The 21,796-nt window shown below is 47.7% G+C and overlaps 1 protein-coding gene across 6 annotated transcripts in view; it reads right to left on the reverse strand.

Annotated features, from left to right (window-relative positions):
- The window catches only part of CECR2 (CECR2 histone acetyl-lysine reader), a 200,417-nt gene that overhangs the window by 8,127 nt on the left and 170,494 nt on the right, over positions 1-21,796 (reverse strand). For 2 of the 6 annotated variants that reach the window (XM_015457480.4, XM_015457482.4), the window contains 8 exons: positions 13,164-13,293; positions 11,813-11,850; positions 11,635-11,726; positions 11,249-11,375; positions 9,793-10,181; positions 8,348-8,473; positions 7,316-8,159; positions 802-2,221 (listed from right to left, as the gene is read on the reverse strand). In XM_015457480.4, the coding sequence (XP_015312966.3) occupies positions 802-2,221; positions 7,316-8,159; positions 8,348-8,473; positions 9,793-10,181; positions 11,249-11,375; positions 11,635-11,726; positions 11,813-11,850; positions 13,164-13,293 (3,166 nt within the window). The remainder of the gene's footprint in view (positions 1-801; positions 2,222-7,315; positions 8,160-8,347; positions 8,474-9,792; positions 10,182-11,248; positions 11,376-11,634; positions 11,727-11,812; positions 11,851-13,163; positions 13,294-21,796) is intronic. The other 4 variants (XM_074004534.1, XM_015457483.4, XM_015457481.4 and 1 more) reach the window with 3 other exon arrangements.

Consider the following 21,796-nt stretch of genomic DNA (forward strand, 5'->3'; position numbering starts at 1 on the left):
TTCAGCTCTCAAACTGTGGTGATTAAGTTTACAGTATCATACAAAACTCAGCCAGATGTGGTGGCGGGCACCTGTGATCCCAGCTACTTGGGAGGATGAGACAGGAGAATCGCTTGAACCTGGGAGGCAGAGATTGCAGTGAGCAGAGATTGTACCACTGCACTCCAGCCTGGGCCACAGAGCGAGACTTAATCTCAAATAAATAAATAAATAAATAAATAAAAATAAAAAAAGTTTACAATATCAAAATCTAATTCAGTCATTTAAAGGCCTATTCATTTTCACGAGGGGAAAAAATTTCAAAGATAAAGTTGGGCTATAAGTCTGATACCTTCCTACAGAGTGCGCAATATCAGTCAAGTCACATGCTTTTTTGGTTCCTAGACCATTAACTGTTATCTTCATCTCTAAGGCCATTTTTCTGTTTAAAATGAACATCCAGGCCAGGCGTGGTGGCTCCTGCCTGTAATCTCAGCACTTTGAGAGACTGAGGCAGGAGGATGACCTGCGCTCAGGAGACTAAGACCAGCCTGGGCAACACGGTGAAACCCTACCTCTACAAAACAAAACAAACAAAAAAAACCCAAACAAGTTAGCTGGGTATGGTGGCACGTGTGTAGTCCCAGTTACTTAAAGGGCTGATGCAGGAGGATCCTTGAGACTGGGAGGTCGATGCTGCCGTGAGCCATGATCACACCACTGCACTCCAGCCTGGGTGACAAAGGGAGACTCTGTCTCAAAAATAAATAAAATAAACATCTGTTCTTTCCTTAGGGGGAAAAAGCCCAAATGCAATCTTACCCTGATGGTCTGTACATTTCCTGGAAAGGTCCCCTTATTCCACTTCTAGTGCCAATTTGTTCCATCATCACAGCTTGAAAGTGACCCAGGCCCTCTTCCTGGCAGCGATAGATGGGACCCTCCTGAGAGAGGCCGTTGGGCTGGGTGGCCCCTGGGTGGTGAGGCGGGTGGGCAGCCACAGGGGAGGAGTAAGCCCTGGGCTGAAAGTGACTGGCCGGCCGCTGAGGTGTATAGGGAGGCCCTGGCTGCAGCATCACACCATGGGGTGGAAACGCTGAGGAAGCAAATCCCATTCCTGAACTCAGAGGCGGAGGTGGAGTTCCATAGAGATACTCGCTGGCTGACAACGAGCTCTGCCGCTTGGTGGCGGCGTTATGGTTGTCCAGGTCTAAAAACTCTTTGGGACTCTCTGGCCTCTCCAGAGATTCATCCAGCTTCTCTTCCTCCGGACCAGGATTCTGCCCGTCATTGGGGACTTTAGCAGCCACTGCATCCATACGGGTTGGAGAAGTTAAGGCAGCATGCAGCGTCTCACAGCCTTGCAGACTGGCCATGGCATTCTTATCTGAGAAGAGGGACCTCGGTGGGGGAGGCTGACTGGCTGGGGGCCCGCCGGGGCTTCCCTGGGGATGCAGAGGTCTCTGCCAGTCCGAAAAGCTCTGTGGACACGCATAGTAAGGAGTTCGCTGATAGTGGTGGTAGGAAGGCTGCGGTGGTGGGTGGTAGGAATACCTCATTCCTTGTGGGGGGCGATACCGGGGAAAGCCTCCAGAATGAGCGTGGTTAGACTGAAAGCCTCTTGGGGGGAAATGCTGGGGATGGGATGCTGGGGACTTCCCTCCCATCACAGCGCCCACACCCTGCAGGCCCGGACTGATGTGGTAATGGGCGGCTGAATTCGGGTACTCCAGGCCAGGCACGTACAGCGGGGAAAACTGGCTCACAGTGCCTCCCATCAAACCGGGGTCTGTGCTGGGCGGTGTCGTCGCGTTCTGTCCTGTGCATGGCATGGTTTCCTGAAACGTTCTGCCTCTGGGGCAGAGTAGCTTTTCAGAACCACTGCTACCAAGGCCCTTCCCCTCTGATCCACAAGGAGACGCTTCCCCAGTGACTCCGTTCTCGGGAAGAGTGCCCCTGTCTGCCACCGTGGAGAGGTCTCTCATGCACCCTTGGGCGGCTGGGCCAGGGTAGCTGCTATCCGAGGGCCAGGGATTCTTGCCCTTGGTGGCTTTACAGCTGTCCGCAGATTCGGAGGAGTTGTTTTTGAGCTCCGGGCCCACTGTTTCCCGTTCTTGTGGTGAGCTCTGCCTGGTGCAGTCAGTCTGCAGGGGAGGCGTGGGGTGAGGTAGTTGTTTGAGGTATACGCCCTCTGAAGTACCAACACTTGCTGGCTTCTCTTCAAGGCCAGGCAACGGCTCTGCTGCAAAAAAAAAAAAAAAAAAAAGGAGAAAAAATAATTCAGTAGCTGACATGGCAATATTCATGTAAAGAACACACCTGAGTCAGATTGAGGTGGATGTGTGGTGACTCAAGTCCCAGCTGGAAACTGTTTGAGCCCCTGAAAGAGCTCAGGACATTGGGGTCCCCGTACACTTCCTTTCACCCCTTTCATGGACACAGAGGTAAAATCTAGCACCGCTACAGCCACGCTCACGGTGGGCTGGAGAATGCACACGTCCTTCACCTTGGGTTGCCTGATTCGTAAGAGCCTGAGAGATGGCCTGTGGCTCACAGACTCCAGGAAGGTGCATGTGAAACACACCAGGAGGGGATGCTTGTTATCAGAATTGCTGGCCACGCTGGGAAGCTCTAAAATGTGATGCAACGAGAAAGAACAGGGCACCACGGGCACTCAGAAAGGCCAAAGCCCTGATTTCTCTCCATGAGAACAAAAGCTCCACAGGAGGGACTTCTCCGTCTCCCTGTCATCTCGGTCCATGCACACACAGACTCGATCACTTTGTTGAATGGATACACTCACGTTGTCTGCATGTCTTGAAGACAAGATGCCTACAACATAAAACTCAAAAGGCATCTTTAACACATTATGGGAACTTACTAAGCCTAATCAAATTAATTTATTAGACTCCTATGCTTGTTTACTTCCTCAGAATTCTTTACCTTACTATTCAACCTACAAATATGGTCTTAACTAAAACTAAGACTACAATATAGAATAGTGGATAAGTGTATGTATGTATCTATATAAAATAATCTTTTTTTTTTTTTTTTTTTGAGGCAGAGTCTCACTCTGATGCCCAGGCTGGAGTGCAGTGGCACGATCTTGGCTCACAGCAACCTCCACCTCCCGAGTTCAAGTGATTCTCATGACCCAGCCTCCCACGTAGCTGAAATTACAGGCATGTGCCACCACGCTGGCCTAATTTTTGTATTTTTAGTAGAGACAGGGTTTCACCATGTTGGCCAGGCTGGACTCAAACTCCCGACCTCAGGTGATCTACCCCCTCAGCCTCCCGAAGTGCTGGAATTACAGGCGTGAGCTACCGCACGAGGCCAAAATAATCTTTTTATAATCTTTCTAGGAGGACAGTTGTCCAGGTGTGATCAAATTACAATCCTGGTAACAGATCTGAAGGACAAGGTTAGAGATTCTTAACAACTTTTAAAGAGCTATTAAGATAGCTCAGGCTACCTGAAGCAGGCCTTAAACGTCAATGGTACATAAATTATACAATGCAAGTCAAAAACTGTACTTTTCATTATTCAGTCAACATTAAACTTACAACTAGACTTATCAAAGACTTAACTAAACAGGATTCTTATAAAGCTTTCAATTCCAGAACTTACTTGAAATCAGTATTAGAAAATTCTCCTAGAGGTGGTGTTAACAAAGTAGGACTTTTTTTTTTTTTTTTTTTTTTTTTTTTTTTTTTTTTTTTTGAGATGGAGTCTCGCTCTGTCACCCAGGCTGGAGTGCAGTGGCCAGATCTCAGCTCACTGCAAGCTCTGCCTCCCGGGTTCACGCCATTCTCCTGCCTCAGCCTCCCGAGTAGCTGGGATTACAGGTGCCCGCCACCTCACCCAGCTAATTTCTTTTTGTATTTTTAGTAGAGACGGGATTTCACCGTGTTAGCCAGGGTGGTCTCGATCTCCTGACCTCGTGATCTGCCTGTCTCGGCCTCCCAAAGTGCTGGGATTACAGGCTTGAGCCACCGCGCCTGGCCCGGACTTTTCATAAAAGAAATACTAAAAGGGTTTTCTTCCCTAACAATTTTTTTTTCTTCTTTTTTAAAGAGTCGGAGTTTCAACTCCGTCGTCCAGGCTGGAGTATAGTGGTGTGATCATGTGTCACTGAAACCTCGAACTCCAGGGTTCAAGTAATCCTTCCACCTCAGACTCCCAAGTAGTTGGGATTACAGGTATGAGAAACACTTTTATGTGGAATCTATTAACCTTTTTTTTTTTTTTTTGAGACAGAGTTTGCTCTGTCACCCAGGCTAGAGTGCAGTGGTGTGATCTCGGCTCACTGAAACCTCAGCCTCCCGGGTTCAAGCGATTCTCCTGCCTCAGCCTCCCAAGTAGCTGAGATTACAGGCACACACCACTGGGCCCGGCTAATTTTTACATTTTTAGTAGAGACGGGGTTTCACCATGTTGGCCCGGCTGGTCTTGAACTCCTGACCCTGTGATCCACCTGCCTCGGCCTCCCAAAGTGCTGGGATTACAGGCGTGAGTCACCGCGCCACGCCTGGCCAGGAATCTGTTATCTTAAAGTCCAAGTGTCTCCATTCCCCTGCCAGGTACTGAAGAAAATTACATGCATGCTAGATATTTATCCTAGAAATAAGCATTAATTGCAAAGTATTTTTTCCCCATTTTCTCCCCCTAGTAAATGTTTACTCCTTTTAAACAGCATTTCTAAGAAAATGCTTCCAAATTTGCCAGATCTCACTACTGGCCATTCTTAATAAATCCAGGTATGTAGCGAAAGAACAGAAATTGACTTGATAATAACTTTCGAGACGGTATTTTTTTTTCTTTTTTGAGACATGCTTTTGCTCTGTTGCCCAGAATGGAGTACAGTGGTGCAATCACAGCTCACTGTAGCCTTGACCTCCCTGGGTTCAGGTGATCCTCCCACCTCAGCCTCCCAAGTAGCTGGGACTATAGGCATGAACCTTTTTTTCTTTCTTTTTTTTTTTTAAAGACAGTCTCACTTTGTGGCCCAAGCTGGAGTGCAGTGGTGCAATCTTGGCTCACTGCAAACTCCGCCTCCCAGGTTCAAGTGATTCTCCTGTCTCAGCCTCCCGAGTAGCTGGAATTACAGGCACCTGGCCACCATGCCTGGCTAATTTTTGTATTTTCAGAAGAATGGGGTTTTGCTATGTTGGGCAAGCTGGTCTTGAACTCCTGACCTCAGGTGATCTGCCCGCCTTGGCCTCCCAAAATGCTGGAGTTACAGGCATGAGTCACTATGCCTAGCTAATTTTTTAATTTTTTTTTTTTTTTTTTGAGACGGAGTCTCGCTCTGTTGCCCAGGCTGGAGTACAGTGGCACGATCTCGGCTCACTGCAAGCTCCACCTCCCAGGTTCAAGTGATTCTCCGGCCTCAGCCTCCTGAGTAGCTGGGACTACAGGTGCCCACCACCACGCCCGGCTAATTTTTTGTATTTTTAGTAGAGATGGGGTTTCACCGTGTTAGCCAGGATGGTCTCAATCTCCTGACCTTGTGATTTGCCTGCCTCGGCCTCCCAAAGTGCTGGGATTATAGGCGTGAGCCACTGCGCCCGGCAATTTTTTTTTTTTTTTTAGTAGAGATGGGGTTTCGCCGTCTTAGCCAGGATGGTCTCGATCTCCTGACCTTGTGATCCACCCGCCTCGGCCTCTCAAAGTGCTGGGATTACAGGCCTCAGCCACCACGCCCAGTCATTTTAAAATTTTTTAGTAGAGACAGTCTTACTCTCTTGCCCAGGCTGGTCTTGAACTCCTGGGCTCAAGTGATCCACTGGCCTCGGCCTCCCAAACTTTTTTAGGGGAACTATGATGATGTAATGGGTAAAGCATGGGATGCTGGATCTAGTCTGTCTGAGCCCAAATCTCAGTTCTGCTACTTACTAGCTGGCTGAGAGCAAATAATCTAACATTTCTATGCCTTGGATTTTCCATCTGCAAAAAGGATAGTAACAGCAGCTATCTCGAAGGCTTGTTCTGAGAATAAATGAGTTAAAGTATAAAAGTCTCAGGAAGGCTTATGCTTGTAATTCTAGCACTTTGGGAGGCCAAGGCGGGTGGATCACCTGAGGTCAGACGTTCGAGACCAGCCTGGCCAACATGGTGAAACCTTCTCTGTACTAAAAATATAATAGCCGTGTGGCCGGGCGCAGTGGCTCAAGCCTGTAATCCCAGCACTTTGGGAGGCCGAGACGGCGGATCACAAGGTCAGGAGATCGAGACCACCCTGGCTAATATGGTGAAACCCCGTCTCTACTAAAAATACAAAAATTAGCCGGTCATGGTGGCAGGTGCCTGTAGTCCCAGCTACACGGGAGGCTGAGGCAGGAGAATGGCGTGAATCCGGGAGGCGGAGCTTGCAGTGAGTGGAGATTGTGCCACTGTACTCCAGCCTGGGTGACAGAGCTAGACTCCGTTTAAAAAAAACAAAAACAAAAACAAAAAAACCCCCAAAAAACTAGCGGGGCGAGGTGGCGGGCGCCTGTAGTCCCAGCTACTCGGGAGGCTGAGGCAGGAGAATGGCGTGAATCTGGGAGGTGGAGCTTGCAGTGAGCTGAGATCCGGCCACTGCACTCCAGCCCGGGTGACAGAGCGAGACTCCATCTCAAAAAAAAAAAAAATTTAGCCGGGTGTGGTGGCATGCACCTATAATCCCAGCTACTCAGGAGGCTGAGGCAGGAGAATTGCTTAAACGTGGGAGACAGAGGTTGCAGTGAGCCGAGATTGTGCCACTTCACTCCAGCCTGGGCAACAGAGTGAGTCTCAAAAAAAAAAAGTCTCAGGAGGAGTGCCTGGCACAGCAAACGCCCACCTGTGCAAAAGTCAAAATTATGACCAGAAATGCTCTGGGATCTATAGACCGAGACAAGGACTATGATTGGCCCAAATCTGAGAAGTTCAAGAAAGAGAGGCTGGGAAGGCCGGGTGCGGTGGCTCACGCTTGTAATCCCAGCACTTTGGGAGGCCGAGGGGGGCAGATCACGAGGTCAGGAGATTGAGACCATCCTGGCTAACACGGTGAAACCCCATCTCTACTAAATATACCAAAAAATTAGCCGGATGTGGTGGCGGGCGCCTGTAGTCCCAGCTACTCGGGAGGCTGAGGCAGGAGAATGGTGTGAACCTGGGAGGCGGAGCTTGCGGTGAGCTGAGATTGTGTCACTGCCCTCGCACTCCAGTCTGGGCGACAGAGCAAGACTCTGTCTCAAAAAGAAAAAAAGAGGCTGGGAACCAGACAGATTACTCTTGGTTTGATATGCTGTGTAACATGATTACTCATGAAACAAGAGCTTAAAGAGCCCAAAGTGACAGTGTGAATTACCTTGGTCATTCTCAGGCTCTTGTGTTTCACTGTTCGGTGCCCTCCCAGGGTTGCCCAGGGCAGGCTTGGGGGCTGACACAGTGACCGACACTGCGTGAGCTACCTGCGGAAAAGGGCCAGGTAAACGCGGGGGTGCGGGCTGCTGGGGGTGGTAAGGCACACCTGGGGGGCAGACGCGGGAGGAGAGCTGCTGCATGGCGATCATCTCTGGGCTGTCCATCATGGAGTCCCCTCCCTGCAGCCCCCGCAGAGCCTGGGCGGGCGCTCCAAACAAAGAACTGGGTGCTGGCACTGGAGGTGGCTGTAACCGATGTCCAGCAGACTTGCAGGGCGGTCGCAGGTACCCTGTGGAAGGAGCTCCATGAGGTAGGAAGCCTGATTGCTCAGTCCACTGGTTGTGGGGGACAGGCGGTCTCATGACCCGGGAATCCATCATGGGACCGAGAGTGCGAGGCTGGTGCGAGGGTCCTGGCCCCAGGTGGGGCTTCTCATCTGGGCCCAAGGGTCCTGGGTTCGTAGCACCGTGGTTCCCATTCCAGACGGCAGAGTGTACTCGATTCAGGTACTTGTACGATCGATACATGTGGCTGGGAGCCATTTCTGAGCTTTCAGGAAAGTCTGGCGGCCGGGGTGGAGCCCCCCCGTGCCGGGGAGGAATGAATCCTGGCTGGAACTGAGCTGGGGCATACACGCTTCCATCCTGACTTGGGCCACTTATCTGCCCGAGCTGCAAGGATCCAGGGTGTGGGCCCATGTTAGAAAGGTGCGTCAGCCCCCCACACATCTGCTTCTCTTCGGGTGTGCCTAGCCTGGGTCCTCGGAGGCTGTTAATTCCAACTGGAGGCTGGCAACAAGAAAAGGCAGCACAGTTAACCAGACTCACAGAATAAGGCACACTTCGTGACGTGCTTCTCTACGGAAACAGGCTCTTTGGGAAAGGAGGCAATGAACATTGGACCTGGAAAGAGACTTTTTCTCTGAAACGTACCTGTGGGACCCTCCGCACCTGCACCTCCTGAGTAGGCTGCTTACCTGCATGGCAAAAGGCTGACGCTGCTGCACAGGCTCCCCAGGGTGTGGCTCTGGGACGCCAGAGCCGTACAAGGTGGCAGGATCTGATCCTCGCAGAGGGCCAAATGTCCCTGGTACTGCTGGCCTCTGCAGCACATTGAGCAAAGCAAGAAGAGGAAAAAGGAAAGGCACAGACCTTAGGATGACAACAAGGGTTTTCCTGAAGATGAACATTCTACTAAAATAAAACAGATGACTAAACCTCGGCTGGAAACAGGGAGACTGTGAACATACGCGCTCACCCGCATCAGGGCTTGCCTGTGAGCCCGAAGCAACTTCCTTCTTCAGGAGATACTAGATTAAATCAGTATTTCTCAATCTCCTTTTCATTACTCCTCCTCCCAAGGATCCATATTAGCCGTTTCTCCCCAGTTGCCTGCTACCATGAAATCTTTTTTTTTTTTTTTGAGACGGAGTCTCGCTCTTTCACCCAGGCTGGAATGCAGTGGCGCGATCTCCCCTCACTGCAAGCTCCGCCGCCTCCTGGCTTCACGCCATACTTCTGCCTCAGCCTCCCGAGTAGCTGGGACTACAGGCGCCCGCCACCACGCTTGGCTAATTTTTTTTGTATTTTTAGTAGAGACGGGGTTTCATCGTGTTAGCCAGGATGGTCTCGATCTCCTGACTTCGTTATCTGCCCGCCTCGGCCTCCCAAAGTGCTGGGATTACAGGCGTGAGCCACTGTGCCCGGCCACTACCATAAAATCTTAATGTTGCAGATATACTGTACATTTATGTACTATATGTATACCTGTACTTTACATAATAAAGATTACTTTTTTTTTTTTTGGAGACGGAGTCTCACTCTGTTGCCCAGGCTGGGGTGCAGCGGCACGATCTTGGTTCACTGCAAACTCTGCCTCCTGGGTTCAAACAATTCTTCTGCCTCAGCCTCCTGAATAGCTGAGTAGTGCCACTGTGCTTGGCTAATTTTTGTATTTTTAGTAGAGACAGGGTTTCACCATGTTAGCCAGGCTGGTCTCGAATTCCTGACCTCATGATCCACCCAGCTCAGCCTCCCAAAGTGCTAGGATTGCAGGAGTGGGCCACGGTGCCTGGCCAGATTATGTATCTTTTTAATCCCAATTTTTGCACACATTGAGAATACATAATTCAAATGAGAAAAAGAGGATTTAGAATAAAGGAAGGGCTGAATACAGTGGCTCATGCCTATAATCCCAGCACTCTGGGAGGCTGAGGTGGAAGGATTGCTTGAGGTCAGGAGTTTGAGACCAGCCTAGGCAACATAGTAACACTGTGTCTCTACTAAAAAGTAAACAACATAAAAGAAAAGGAATGAAGGACTCATGGGGAAAAAGATTTCATCCATACACAGAAGTATTTTGTAGGAAGAACCAACTGAATGGCCTTTACATTCTTGTGAACTCACAAACTAGGTTCCTTACCATCTGGTTTAAAAAGGGTGCCTGGCTGGGCGTCCCACCGCAATGCAGGGGATGAGAAAAGCCTCGGCCATTGGAAGTGCCCACCTCCCGCGCGGGCTGTGCGGAGCTGCTGCTCTGTTCGTCCCCAGAAGAGGGGGCTCGGCGTGTCGGGGGCAACGACTTTCCTCCATTCTCCACGGGCTGCTGTTTCCTGCTGGGCCCTTCTGGGTCCCTGGAGCGGGTCCAAACATGGCTCCCACCACTTCGCCCAGCCCGACTCCGTCTCTTCTCCCGCTTTTCATCCTCTCGAATCCAGAATTCTTCATCTGTGTCTCCATCTTCACCAGGAAAATGTTTCATCATGGCCCGATGGAAACACCTCTCTAAATTATCAGACATCTTGGTATACTCTATAGGAAGACAGGAGGATTGACTTCTAGGTACAGTTTATAGAAACTGTTTATAGAAACTATAGTTTACAGAAACTGTTTAAAGAAACTATAGTTTATAGAAACTGACCTACTATATGTCACAAAAGACAATTCTAACAAATAAAAGATGCAACCTGGGTAAACTATGAGTTTAATTCACCTTTAGGGCACATTATATTGCAGAGCTATGGATGCAAGATGAAGAAGACATGGTTTCTATCCTAAGATGCCCAAGGCTGTATGGTTGGGACAGGGCCTCTAGGACTATTAAATCAAACCAGGCTGGGCACAGTAACTTATGCCTGTGATTCCAGCATTTTGGGAGGCCAAGGCAGGAGGATCACTTGAGCCCAGGAGTTCCAAGACCAGACTGGGCAAGAATGCGAGACGTCCGTCCCTACCAAAAAGAAAACATTAGCCAGGTGTGGTGGTGCTTGCCCATAGTCCCAGCCACTTGGGACTGAGGGAGGAGGATCCCTTGAGCCCAAGAATTTGAGGTTGCAGTGAGCCATGTCTGCGCTACTGCACTGCAGCTTGGGTGACAGAGCGAAATCCTGTCTCAAAGTAAGTAAAAAAAAAAAAGCCAGTAAAAATTTAATTCTTTAAGGCTAAACTGCAGAAATACTAAATAAAAAATGGCTGAATCTGCTGTTTTTAAGCAGGGCATTTTGAGTTAATGCATAAATGACCCAAAGTAGGAGGAGCCATTTCTACTTTGATATTACAGATCTACTACGCCAGCTTCTCCAGATGGTTAAGAGTCAGCTCTATCTAGTGGTTAAAGAGGCACACACAGTATTAGCCAGAACCAGACTGGTCTCCAGGATGAGCCAGTTAGGCGCCAGCTGCACTCTCTTGTCCTGCGGGCCAGGAGAGTCCCTGGCAGATACTGTGGTAAGCGGCTAGAATGGTCAATCCCATGATTTTTCATACACATTCTGCTCACTGTCCTACAGAAAAGTCACTAGGGCGTGTATTTATAAAAGAGAAGGCATTTTATTCTTGATTACAGATATGTATCTAGTGCAAACTCCTTCCCCGCTTACCACTACTTTCCCCATTATACTTTCGACAATTCCTGAACATGGTCTTCATGTCATTTACAAATTCCTCCTTGGTACAGTATAAACCTCCATTCAGTTTCTTCTCCATGCTGGAAATATCCATGGGGGCCTAAATGAGACACATAACTCTTTATAGTTAAAGTATGCTGAGAGCAAAACGTTTCATAGAGAGAGAGACGGAGAGAGAATGAGGATTCAGCAATGCTGCTCTGTAACGAATAACAGATAAAACGAGAAACATGACATGAACTTTCAACAGTTGAAAAGAAAAATACATCAAAAATATATACATGAAACAAGAAACAAATGACAAAACCCAAGAAAGATACACAGACTATAGTAGGCATTACTGCAAAGACAACTTCTACCTTAATAATCTGATAATAGTTAGGGGCGTAAGATTCATCCACAGGTTCCAAAAAGGGCCAGGAATCCTTGTGAGCCTTTACCACGTCTAGAACTGAGAGCCAGAGAAGAGATCTTAATTAACACACGCACAGAGGAAAATGTCCATCACAAACGGAACAGTGGAGAATGGGAACTAACCTTTATACATAGCAGTGAAATCATCGTCCAACTCAAAGCTGTAAATCATAAAATAAGAAATTAATAGTAACTCTGACCACCTTCTCTCCTGAGCCCTCTCAGGTCTATCGCAGACACACCTGACTGAAGTAAGATTTGGAATAGTCCTAATAGTGTGGTTTAGATGAGCCTGTGATACTGATAACGCTCCTAGAAATACAAAATGAGGGACAGTGGACCTTAGCAAAACCGGGAATTTCACTTCCCTCATCTATAAAATGGGGGGTTGCTAGATGATCCAGAACTTTATGGTTCTAGAATGTTGGTTATTTAATTGCACATTCTTTATTTCTTCACTTATTTTGAGACAGGATCTTGCTCTGTCGCCTAGGCTGGAGTGAAGTGGCGTGATCACAGCTGACGGCAGCCTCGATTTCCTGGGCTCCAGCAATCCTCTCATCTTAGCCTCCTGAATAGCTGGGACTACAGGTGTGTGCTATCATGCCTGGGGAATTTTTGTATTTTTGGTAGAGGTGAGGTTTCACCATGTTGCCCAGGCTTTATAGCACAATCTTTTTTTTTTCTTCTTTTAGACAGAGTCTGACTCTGTCACCCAGGCTGGAGTGCAGTGGCACGATTTCGGGTCACTGCAACCTCCGCCTCCTAGGTTCAAGCGATTCTCCTGCCTCAGCCTCCTGAGCAGCTGGGATTACAGGCATGTGCCACCACGCCCGGCTAATTTCAAACAAAATTTTTATTAGAGACAGGGTTTCACCATATTGGCCGGGCTGCTCTCGAACTCCTGACTTCAGGTGATCTGCCTGCCTCACCTTCCCAAAGTGCTGGGATTATAGGCGTGAGCCCTGCCTATAGCACATTCTTAACCAGGTTTTATTTTACTTTTAATTCAAAAAAGCATACGATGAATGAGCTCATGAACACTGAATGTGTACCTGCCTTTTGAATTTTCAGTGAGCAGTAAAGTCACATGGTACCTAGTAACCTCACGGGAAGTAATAACCTCAAACAGATAAACTGCTATTCACATTTCCAAGGAGCTCATTTACATAATAATCAGATTCTGATTTCATTAAATTAAGGGGATGAGGAAAGAAGAGCTTAGCATAAGTCTTACTTCTGCTCCCACAGAGTGTGGCAGCAAGAGTGTCAGAGGCCGGGGTAGCCAGGCATGTCTGTGTGTGCCTGAGGAAGGGCACCGGGGTCAGCTGTGAGTGCAGGGCCCGCCCCATGCACTGGCACATGGTGACAATGTTACCCACCAGGGCTGTTCTAAGGATGACACGGGGAAAGTGCCTGAGTGCTTTGTAAATGCTACCAGTTGCTACTGTTGCTGTTGTTATTAAATACTCACAGGTCTTTAGTCTTTTTTTCCTCTCTCATGGGGGAATTGGGGTCCAGATGGGAAAGTTCTGGAGGGAGCTCCTTCCCTTGAGCCAGCAGCCATGCCCTTTCTTCCCTGAGCTTTCTCCTCTTCGCTCGATCTACAACGAACACAAAGGCTGAGTGAGCTGCGCACACTCCAGATGCTGACGTGGCGTGTTCCTTCATCATTGTGAGAGAAGGAAGACACCAGGCCACCAAAGCAGGATTCTGAAGCAACTTCTGCTCCCTGTGCCACCCTCTCTTGGGTAATCAGGATGTTTCCACAGATGGAATGCTTTCAGACATGGGTAAACTAACTAATTGAACCTGTTTCCTCACCCACACTGAGCTCGAGGTGGGGAACGAAGGTGACAGGGCAGGCACAGGGTGGGCAGGAGGGAAGGGAGCAAGGCAGAAGAAAACACAATGGCAGTTGAAGAAAAAGGAAAAAGTACAAGGTTGAATGAGGACTATCTTCTTGGATTACTTGAGGCCATTCTGATCTTTTACTTAAAAAAAGCAACATCCGCAAATCCTTTTTTAGGACCAGACTCTCAGTCCACACACACACAGGATTTTAAATGCACGCCCCAGCTCTTCACGTTCTGTGTTTATGAAGGCATCCACGCAAGCAATGGTCTGCTCCCCACCCCACGCCTACAGCAAGCAGCAGGCCCTGCCACCAGTGGGAGTTTGGCTGGGAAGAGGGGAAAGATGCCAGCTGGGACTGGCAAGGAGCTGGAAGGCAGGGATGATTTTTTCCCTGGCTCCCAGCCACAGCCATGAGCAGCACACTTGGCATTCCACTCCCAGCCTGATGGAGCACTTACCACTTGCAGGGAACAAGGAGGTAGGGGCCAAAGAAAAGAGGCAAGGAGAAAAATGTGACTGCCAGACAGCAAGGCACAAAGATGGAAGGGAGGAGAAGCCAGCACACAGACTATTTTCTTTTCTTTCTTTTTCTTTTTTTTTTGAGACAGAGTTTTGCTCTCATTGCCCAGGCTGGAGTGCAATGGCACCATCTCGGCTCACGACAACCTCTGCCCCCTGGGTTCAAGAGAGTCCCCTGCCTCAGCCTCCCAAGTACCTGGGATTACAGGTATGCACCACCACGCCTGGCTAATTTTTTATTTTTAGTAGAGACGGGGTTTCTCCATGTTGGTCAGGCTGGTCTCAAACTCCTGACCTCAGGTGAACCGCCCGTCTCGGCCTCCTAAAGTGCTGGGACTACAGGAGTGAGCCACTGTGCCCGGCCTGAGCCTCTATTTTCTTCCCCAGTTCTCGCTTCTGTTCCACAAGGGACAGGATCCTTGTCTGCCTACTGCTGTGAGCAAGACACGATCCCTGTTGGGTTACATTTGACTTGGGTTTTTGTTCCTAAATTATTTTCATTTGTGATGCTAATCTATATCTCCTTTAATCAATGAATTTTTTATCACCAATTTTTAAGAAAAATTTAAAAATTTTAAAAATTATTTTTCTTTCTTTTTCAACCTCTACAACTTTCTAAACCAACTTTTTTTTTTTTCTGGACAAAATAAGAACAATTTCAACCATAAAGAAAACTGTAAATTAATGAATACCCATGTATCCCCGAATGTGTCAAATCTTAAACATTTTGTCTTATTAATGTTAATACAGTATTTCATGGTATGATTATTCCACACCTTAACAATCCATTATTCTCCTTGATTCCAATTTTAGAAGTTTGTAAACAATGTATCAACAAAGTTATTTTAAAACATGTCTTCTCAAGCATGTGTGTAAGGATTCTCTCAGATGTGAATCCAGCAGAATTACCAGATACAAGTAAAAAGTATATATGTAAACTTCATCAGGCACTGTCAAAGGGGTGTCTATCATTTCCAATGAGATTACAGAATTTTTTAAACAGTGCAGTCCAGGGCCAGGCGTGGTGGCTTATCGCTGTAATCCCAGCACTTTGGGAGGCCGAGGTGGGCAGATCACCTGAGGTCTGGAATCACCTGAGGTCTGGAGTTCGAGACCAGCCTGACCAACATGGAGAAACCCCATCTCTACTAAAAATACAAAATTAGCTGGGTATGGTGCCACACGCCTGTAAACTCAGCTACTCGGGAGGCTGAGGCAGGAGAATTACTTGAACCCAGGAAGCAGAAGCTGCAGTGAGCCGAGACTGTGCCATTGCACTCCAGCCTAGGGAACAAGAACGAAACTCCGTCTCAAAAAAAAAAAAGTGCTGTCCAAAAGGCTGTAGGTTGTATTTATTTTTTCTTTCTTTCTTTTTTTTTTTTTCTTTTTGAGATGGAGTCTCACTGTGTTGCCCAGGCTAAAGCACAGTCGTACGATCTTGGCTCAGTGCAACCTCCACCTCCAAGGTTCAGGGGATTCTCCTGCCTCAGCCTCCCGAGTAGTTCGGATTACAGGTGTCTGCCACCATACCTGGCTAATTTTTTTTTGAGACAGAGTTTCGCTCTTGTTGCTCAGGCTGGAGTGCAATGGCGCAATCTTGGCTCACTGCAACCTCCGCCTCCTGGATTCAAGCGATTCTCCTGCCTCGGCTTCCCGAGTAGCTGGGATTACAGGCAGGCACCACCACGCCCGGCTAATTTTGTATTTTTAGTAGAGACGGGGTTTCACCATGTTGGCCAGACTGGTCTCAAACTCCTGACCTCAAGAGATCCACGTGCCTCAGTCTCCCAAAGTGCTGGGATTACAGGCTTGAGCCACTGCACCCGGCCTATATCTACTTTTTAAATAGCAATTTCATTTACCTCACATTCATTTAGTATGATAAAATGTTAGCCAAACTCACAGACGTTACATACACTTTTGAAATGTTTCCATGTGTATCTTCCTGAATGGAGTGATACTCAACATATTTTCACGTCTACTACTGGATAGTTAGTACTCTCTTCCGTGAATTTCCTGTTAATTTGTCTTTGTGCCTATTGATTATCAGAGTTCTTACTGATTTGGAGAAATGCTTTAAATAATGAGTAAGTCTTCGTTGGTAAGTATTAAAATTATGTTGTTCTACTCTGTGACTTGTTGTTTTATTTTGTTAATGGTGTTTCTGCCACATGTACATTTAAAATAAATAACGCAATCAGGCCAGGCATGGTGGCTCACGCCTGTAATCCTAGAACTTTGGGAGGCCGAGGCGGGCAGATCACGAAGCCAGGATATTGAGATCATCCTGGCTAACACAGTGAAACCCCGTCTCTACTTAAAAAAAAAAAAAAAAAAAAAATTAGCCAGGCGTGGTGGCGGGCACCTGTAGTCCCAGCTACTTAGGAGGCTGAGGCAGGATGGTATGAACCTGGGAGGCGGAGCTTGCAGTGAGTCAAGATTGTGCCACTACACTCCAGCCTGGGCCACAGAGCAAGACTCCGTCTCAAAAAAATAAATACACAAAGTAATCAAATATGTCAATTCTCTCTCTTTCCTTATGGTTTTTGCTTTTTGTACTTAAAAATTGTTTTCTATCCCAGTATCTTTTTTTTTTTTTTTTGAGACGGAGTCTCGCTCTGTCGCCCAGTCTGGAGTGCAGTGGCCGGATCTCAGCTCACTGCAAGCTCCGCCTCCCGGGTTTACGCCATTCTTCTGCCTCAGCCTCCCGAGTAAAGACAGTTATCTACAACTTCTTCAGAAAGGTTCTGGCCTTTAGTGTATCTGGAACTTATATAAGGAGTAGGGATTTAAATTTTTTCCCTATAAATGAACAAGTGTCCTGGTTCCTCCCTGAGAGACAGGGGTCTCGCTCTGTTGGGATCATAGCTCACTATAGCCTCGAACTCCTGTGCATAAGGGATCCTCCCACATCAGACTCCTGAGTGGCTGGGACTACAGGCACATACCACCACGCCTGGCGCTGTTTCTGAAAAACCCATATTCTCTCTCAAGGTCTGTTTCTGGTCTCATTGTCTATCTCTATGCCAACACCATTCTCTCTCAATCACTGCAGATTTTATCTCATTGTGTGGCATAATGATTGCCCCTATCGTATTGTTTTTGTAAGTTATCATGGCTATTCAAGGCCCTTTGCTCCGCCGGGCGCGGTAGCTCACATTTGTAATCCTAGCACTTCGGGAGGCCGAGGCGGGCAGATCACCTGAGGTCGGGAGTTCGAGACCAGCCTGACCAACATGGAGAAACCTGTTCTCTAATAAAAATACAAAATTAACGAGGGATGGTGGTGCATACATGTAATCCCAGGTACTCGGGAGCCTGAGGCAGGAGAATTGCTTGAACCCTGGAGGCGGAGGTTGCAGTCAGCCGAGATCGTGCCATTGCACTCCGGCCTGGGCAACAAGAGCAAAACTCCATCTCAAAAACAAACAAACAAACAAACAAAAAAACCAGGCCCGTTGTTCTTTTATATGAATTTTAGGAACAGTGTGTCGAGATGCACAGATTCTTTTTTTTTTTTTAGGAGACAGAGCCTCACTCTATCACCCAGGCTGGAGTGCAGTGGTGTGATTTCAGCTCGCTGCAGCCTCTGCCTCTCGGGTTCAAGCAATTCTCGTGCCTCAGCCTCCCGGGTAACTGGGATTACAGGTATATGCCACCATGGCTGGGTAATTATTATATTTTTAGTAGAGACAGGGTGTCGACATGTTGGCTAGGCTGATCTGGAACTCCTCAGTTCAAGTGATCCGCCCACCTCAGCCTCCCAAGGTGTTGGGATTACAGGTGTGCACCACTGTGCCCGGCTATCATAATTTTTTTTTTTTGCGATAGAATCTCACTCTGTTGTCTAGCCTGGAGTGCTGCGGCAGTGCAATCTTAGCCCACTGCAACCTCTGCCTCCTGGGTTCAGGCGATTCTTGTGCCTCAGCCTCCCGAGTAGCTAGCTGGGATTACAAAAGTGCACCAACATGTCCAGCTAATTTTTCTGTTTTTAGTAGAGATGGGGTTTCACCATGTTGGCCAGGATGGTCTTGATCTCCTGACCTTGTGATCTGCCCGCCTCGGCCTCCTAAAGTGCTGGGATTACAGGCGTGAGCCACCGCGCCTGGCCGGGTCATGCTATCTTTTAATAAAGTGTTCATGTTGATATTTACAGAATAATAATGAACGGCTGGGCACAATGGATCACCTGAGGTCAGGAGTTCAAGAACAGCCTGACCAACATGGTGAGACCTCGTCTCTACAAAAAATACAAAAAAATTTGCCAGGTGTGGTGGTACATGCCTGTAATCCCAGCTACTTGGGAAGCTGAGGCAGGAGAATTACTTGAACCCGGGAGGCGGAAGTTGCAGTGAGCCGAGATCGCACCACTGCAGTCCAGCCTGAGCAATAGAGTGAGACTTGGTCTCCCCCCCCCCAAAAAAAAAAAAAAAAAAGGAATAATAATGAATATACCTACTTGGTGAATTTCTTAGCTATAGTAGTTTCCTGGGTGATTTTCTTGGAGTTTCAAGACACACACCACCCCAAATATGTATACATACCTATGTATTTTTCTTTGTAGACACTAAATCTTTACAATACAATATGAACTGGAAACGATAGAGGAAATCCTTGTGTTCATCCTGACTTTAAAGAGAATGCTTCTAATGTTTCCCCATTAAGTAGAAGGTCTGCCTAGGTTATTAAGATATTGGCTGAGGAAGTTTCATTCTATTATTCTAAGTTTGCAGAAAACCCAAGAAAGGGCTGGAACTACTAGAAGCTGGAAATGCCACGGACTCTTACCTACAGCCTTCAGAGAGTGAAACCCTGTCAATACCTAGATTTTGGATTTCTAAGTCCCAGGACTATGAGAGAATAAATTTGTTATTTTATGCCACCTGGTTAATGTAGGTTGTTACAGTAGCCCTAAGAAACTAATATAAAATTCAAAATTCAACCCACTACCCACCACTTCCTTTTTTTGAGACAGGGTCTTGCTCTGTCACTCAGCCTGGAGTGCTGTGCGCAATCATGGCTCACTGCAGCCTTGACCTCCTGGGCTCAAGTGATCCTCCTACCTCAGCCTCCCGAGTAGCTGGACTACAGGCATGCACCACCATGCCCGGCTAACTTTTAAAATTTTCTGTAGAGATGGGGCCTCACTATGTTGCCCAGGCTGGTCTTGAACTCCAGGACTCAAGTGATTCTCCTGCCTTGGCTTCCCAAACTGCTGGGATTACAGGCATGAGCCACTGCACCTGGCCATCAATCCCATCATCTTCTGAATTCTGCTGTTGCTCCTACCTGCTATCATTATTAAGAACATCCTCTCAGGGTAATCTACCTTTTCCAAATTGGTTGTTTGATGGAACAGAATGTTCTATAATTCAGTTCCATAAGCCCACATGGAATTTATATCCAGTTTATATCTCTTCTTGCTTTCTGTATCTGAGGATCAGGGTTTTTCATCAAACCAAAAAACTACTCAATCATTGTTTCTGAATATTCTCTTGGCCTTACCGTACTGCTTCTTTCCTTCTAGAACTTACAGTGAACACATACAGGACCTTTCATGCTTTCTGCCACCTGCATCTGTTATGCAGCCTTTTCTGATAGTTGCAAATCCAATTTTCATGTTCTGCTTTGTGACACTGGGGCTGAGATCCTGCACACACAACTTCTCTCTTCTCTGCCGGCTGTATACTCTGCCAAAGGGAGCATCAGCGGGACCACGGGAGGCAGGCTGAGGAGGACGACGATCTCCTTCCGTTTGTTTGCTGATGCCATTCAACCCATCCTGGGATGGACGGTCCTGCATCTGTGAAGCTGCACTTGGCAGCGACAGCCAGGTTCTTCTGGAGTTTGCCTGCCTTCACGAGTGCTAGCAGTGGGGCTGCAGCCCCCCACGTTTGACACTCCCACCTCCTCCGTCTGTGTCACCACGGGGATCTCTTTAACCTTTTTTTCGTTTTCTAACTCCCATTTAACCAGAGTCATGCGACGTTTTCTCTGCTGAAGTATCTAGTGTAGTTCTGGTTTTCAAGGCTGGACCCCAACTGATTAACTACAGGTTACTTCTTTCGTCATGGCCGGCTTCATCTCATTCCAGTTTCCCAGACATCACCCAAATGAGCATAGAGCTCAGTAGCATTAAGTGTGTAAGTAATGTGCCGCCATCACCACTGTCCATTTCTAGAATCTTTTCAGCACTCCAGTCTGTAACATTAAACACTAACTCCCCATTTCCGTCTCGCCTCAGCCTCTAGCACAAAACATTTGTCCATGTGTGTTCTGCTGTTATCATTTAGTGTAATACCTTCAAGGTTCATCCATGTTGTAGCATGTTTCAGAATTTCCTTCCCTCTTAAGGCTGAATAACACCCCACTCTGAGAGTATACTGCGTTCAGGTTCTCTTTTAATCCACTGGTGGACACTTGGCTGTTTCACTTTTTGCCTTCTGTTTTTTTTGGGGGGGGCAGGGAGGGGGGACAGAATCTTGCTCTGTCACCCAGGCTGTAGTGCAGTGGCATGATCTCAGCTCACTGCAGCCTCTGCCTCCCGGATTCAAGCGATTCTCCTGCCTCAGCCTCCCAAGTAGTTGGGACTACAGATGTGCGCCACCAGGCCCGGCTAATTTTTTTTTTTTTTGTATTTTTCGTAGAAACTGGGTTTCACCATGTTGGCCAGGATGGTCTCGATCTCCTGACCTCATGATCTGCCCGCCTCGGCCTCCCAAAGGGCTAGGATTACAGGCGTGAGCCACTGCGCCTGGGCTTGTTTTTGTTTTTTCTTAATCCACTTTCTTCCTTTCAAGTTTCTTTAAATAAATAAAAGCTCTGAGTCCTCTACTTGGAAGTATGCAGTCATGTGCCAGGCACGACACCACTGCACTCTAGCCTGGGCGACAGAGCAAGACTCCGTCTCAAAAAAAAAAAAAAAAAAGTGATTAGTACCTAATTGATTATTTCTCTCTTTTTTTTAATATTTGGAAGCTACTAAAAAGTCTGGAAAGGTTATTGTAAGTATCTTACGGCTTACAAAAATTTCTTCCATAAGAACTATCATGGAAGACAGAGCGAGACTTTGTCTCAAACAAACAAAATTATCATTTGTGACTTTAAATGTGTGTTAGAGACTGTCCTGTTTTCATTTAATCCTTCTAACAAGGTCTGCAGAGCCCATCTCGATGTGACCTGGGCTACCCGCTAGGCCTCATTCATGCCCAGCCAGCCTTCCTGTGCTTGCTCCACTCTGCTCCGCTCCGGGACTTCCAGCCAGCCTTCCTGTGCTTGCTCCGCTCTGCTCCGCTCCGGCCGCGCCGGGACTTCCAGCCAGCCTTCCTGTGCTTGCTTCCTCTGCTCCACCCGCATATCCCTGTCTTGGTGCCTCTGCTCTTGTCTGTACCGGCGCCTCCCTCTTCAGGCACTCACGGGTCAACCCCATTCACTTTATTGGCGCCTCCCTCTTCAGGCACTCACGGGTCAACCCCATTCACTTTATTTAAATGTCAAATTTTCAGACAGGACTTTCTCTTTTGTTTGCGACAGGGTCTTGCTGTGTCACCCAGGCTCAGTTCAGTGGGGGAAATCAGGGCTCACTGCAGCCTCGACCTCCTGGGCTCAAGGGGTCCTCCCCCCAAAGCCTCCCAAGTAGCTGGTGGAGCCACCACGCCCAGCCATGTCACTCTTTACCTGTAAACCTGCCTAATTTTACTTCAGATCACTCACCACTATTATCCCACAATA

This window comes from Macaca fascicularis, chromosome 10, assembly GCF_037993035.2.
Source record: "Macaca fascicularis isolate 582-1 chromosome 10, T2T-MFA8v1.1".
NCBI lineage: Eukaryota > Metazoa > Chordata > Mammalia > Primates > Cercopithecidae > Macaca > Macaca fascicularis.